The sequence below is a fragment of the Tupaia chinensis genome, unplaced genomic scaffold (assembly GCF_000334495.1).
Source record: "Tupaia chinensis unplaced genomic scaffold, TupChi_1.0 Scaffold000063_1, whole genome shotgun sequence".
NCBI lineage: Eukaryota > Metazoa > Chordata > Mammalia > Scandentia > Tupaiidae > Tupaia > Tupaia belangeri.
Window position 1 is genome coordinate 617,762 of NW_006159521.1, and position 3,365 is coordinate 621,126.

The 3,365-nt window shown below is 57.4% G+C and overlaps 1 protein-coding gene across 1 annotated transcript in view; it reads left to right on the plus strand.

Moving 5' to 3' along the window:
* Window positions 1–245: 245 nt before the first annotated feature.
* PIF1 (PIF1 5'-to-3' DNA helicase) overlaps window positions 246–3,365 on the plus strand; it is a 20,412-nt gene continuing 17,292 nt past the window's right edge. Inside the window, exons 1-2 of the mRNA XM_014593131.2 lie at window positions 246–303; window positions 1,039–1,634. Coding sequence (XP_014448617.1) covers window positions 1,056–1,634 — 579 coding nt within the window. The 5' untranslated portion in view covers window positions 246–303; window positions 1,039–1,055. The remainder of the gene's footprint in view (window positions 304–1,038; window positions 1,635–3,365) is intronic.

Genomic DNA, 3,365 nt, shown 5'->3' on the forward strand with positions numbered 1-3,365 from the left:
CAGACGCAGTCATCGGGTCCTCCCCACATCCACTCATTCACCCATCCGCCCTACTTGGTATGCTCCTCCTCTACCCTAAACCTCCTTCTTCCTGTTTGTGATTGGTACAGCCCAAGCCCAGGGAGTCAGAATTCAACGAAAGACACGCCCCGTGGCCACGCCCCTAGCTCTGATAGGCTGGGGAATTTAAAGACCCAGTCGGTGATAGGGTGATTCTCTATTCCTAGAATTTGAAAGTTCCTAGCTTAGGAACGTGCGGCCGAGATAGCTCTGATCAGCTTCTTCGTCCAAGCGCCCGCATAAGTGAGTGTCTTACTGAGCCCCGAGGTGGGAGGCAAAGGGCTTGATTCATCTAGGGGTCCCCGCCGGGAGGGTGCAGACTAGTGGGTCGGAAGGGAGCACCGACTCCTGTATCCCAGGGTCCTCTGTGATCTTCCTAGCCAAATATTCACCACCCGATCCCCACCTTGGAGGTGGGACTCACCAGGGCATCGTAATCACACTGACCCTGACTCCTGCTAACCATTGTGGCTTATGAGAGGCAGGTGAGTTTGCCTCTCCAACCTGCTTCCACTTCTGTGGACAGGGAATAGTGACACCTGCCTGGTGCTTGTAAACCAGTGACCATACCTGGATGACAGAAGGCGTGTGTTACACGTCAGTCCCTTTCCACCTCCCCATGTGCAACTCTTCTGCTTCCCGGGAGAGGGATTTCCGTGTTCGCATTGAGTCTTTTGGAAGCAGGCTTCTTTTCTGTTCAGGGACCCACTTTTAATGAGGCCCCGACAACCAAGGCTCTCCAAACCTGGAAGCCTTTGATGCAGCCCATCCGCCGCCCTGTTGTACGGCTGATTACGTTTCTAAGGGCAGATTTTTACTTAGCCCCCCACAGCCCTTGTTCTGTCTCGGTGACCTTATGTTCCTAGTGACAACCTCTGTGATCCTATGTGGCCGTGACTATGCTCCCCTTCACGGTCTCTATACCACCCGTTTTGTCCCCGGAATCCCCGTGACCCCTGTACCCTGATCTCTCCGCAGACCTGTGTGGGGCGCGGATGCCCTCCGGCACCTGCGCGGCCGCGGCAGCGGCAGGGGAATGCGAGGACGCGGAGCTGCGGTGCCGCGTAGCTGTAGAGGAGCTGAGCCCCGGCGGGCAACCGCGAAGGCGCCAGGCCCTGCGCACCGCAGAGCTGAGCCTGGGCCGTAACGAGCGCCGTGAGTTATTGCTGCGCCTGCAGGCGCCAGGGTCAGCCGGTCGACCGCGCTGCTTCCCTCTACGTGCGGTGCGCCTCTTTACGCGTTTCGCTGCTACCGGGCGGAGCACGCTGCGGCTCCCCGCCGACTGCGCTCCCGGCACCCGCTCCCGCTCCGGCTCCGTGCAGCTGCTGCTCTCCGACTGCCCCCCTGAACGCCTGCGCCGCTTCCTGCGCATGCTGCGCTTCAAGCTGGCTGCTGCCCCCGGTCCCGGGCCGGCCTCCGCCCGCGCGCAGCTGCTGGGCCCGCGGCCCCGCGACTTTGTCACCATCAGCCCGGTGCAACCTGAGGAACTGCGACGTGCGGCAGCCACCCGGATTTCGGACACCAAGCTTGTAAAGCGGCCCGCGGAGCCCCAAACAAGAGCCGAACCCAGCACCGTAAGGACGGGAAAGGGAGGACGCCTTTGGGAGTGGGTGTGCCACTCTTTAAGATGGGAGAGACCAAGGAGGTCCACGGTTCCCGGGAAGAGAGTGGAGATAGTTGAAGGAGCTGTGGTTATCTCGCAAGAGATGCTCATCTGAATCTGAGTATGACACGAGTTTGGGAATCGTGTCTACGCCTCGAGTGTAGTCCCCTGAGCCTGGGTAAGCAAGACCTGGAAACCGAGGCCCAGGCCACACTGCAAGAGAAAGCAAGAAAGGAGGCCTGGAAAGGAGATTTCACAAGGAAAAGTAGGAGAGTGTAGTAGGCCTGGAGAAGAGAAGCTTTTTGGAGAGACTGGAGTGGTCAGCAGTGCCAGGGCGGCCAGCAGTCCCAGCCCATCGGGGTCCAGCGTCTGGTGGGTTTGACCATGTAGATCCCAACCACAGAGCTTTGAGGCTAAGCTGTCGAGTAAGTAGAGGTGGGGGGAGGGGCCCTGCCTAGTTGGGTTTTGCTTGGGCATTGCAGTGTGAGGAGACAGGCTTGTTCTGAGAAGAGAAGGGAGAACGACAGTTGGGTGACAAGACCAGACCAGAAGGGTTGGAGAACCCAGGGGAAGGATCTGAGGGAGGATCCAGGCCCACACACTGGGGTCTTAGGCACAAGGAGCGAGACCTGGACTCCAGTAGTAGATAGTGGGATCTCCAGGTGAAGCCCAGCTGCTGCAGTACACTTTGCTAATACGCTGCGCTTCCCTGACCTGGATTTCAGGAGGGCTCAGGTTTGATTCTCACTCCAACCTGAAGGCTGGGTGCAATGGTGAGCCCCTATAACCCTGGCCACTGGGGAGGCTGAGGCAGGAGGATGGCAAGCTGGCGGTTGGCTGACCTGGGCAGCACAGAGAGACGGTCAGGAAAAATGAAAAGAGCCAGGCCACTCGCCGTAGTCCCAGGTAGAAGGCTGAAGCAAGAGGATTTCAACACAGTTAAGACCCTGTCTTTTTGGAGAGGTTTTTGCCATAGGGTGCGTACATTCGCCAGACAGACAGAGACAGAGAGATAGAAAGCAAGAAATCACCCCCCAGGGGGGATGGCCACACTGCAATCCCTTCTCCTCCATTCTCCTCTCAGGATCTTGGGCAAGCACGCACACGCGCCCGGTGTGAGTTTTAACCCACCAGTTCTGGCACGCGAACCGCAGTCAACTACATGGAAGTCCAGCGACATAGCCATTACACTAACTGCTGGTCCCAAGACCCTGTCTTTAAAAAAAAAAAAAAATCTCAGGATCAGCAGATGGCTTAATGGTTACATCAAGGGACTCCCACGCAGTCAAGCGCCATGTGAGTCCCAGATCTGGAGGCTTGAAACTGATATCGGGCATGAATGTGTGTGTGTGCCCAAAATCCTGAGAGAAGGATGGAGAAGGGGTTGCGGCATGGCCATTCTCCCAGGGAGGATTTCTCGCTTTCTGTATCTCTGGCGAATACACACACCCTATAGCAAAAATCTCTAAAAAATAAAATAAAATAAAATAGATCTCCAGGTGAACGAGGGCTACCCAAGGGCTCTAAGGAGTAAAGCCCCCAGAAGCAAAGGGCTAGCAGGCCTAAGACAGCACACAGGCCCAGATAGGCGGGAGCAAGGCCTGGGGCATGAGAGGAGGCCCTGAGACAGCTCTGTCCCCCCAGGAGCCCCCAAAATGGCCCCTGCCTGTGAAGAAGCTAAGCTTGCCCCCAACCAAGCGAC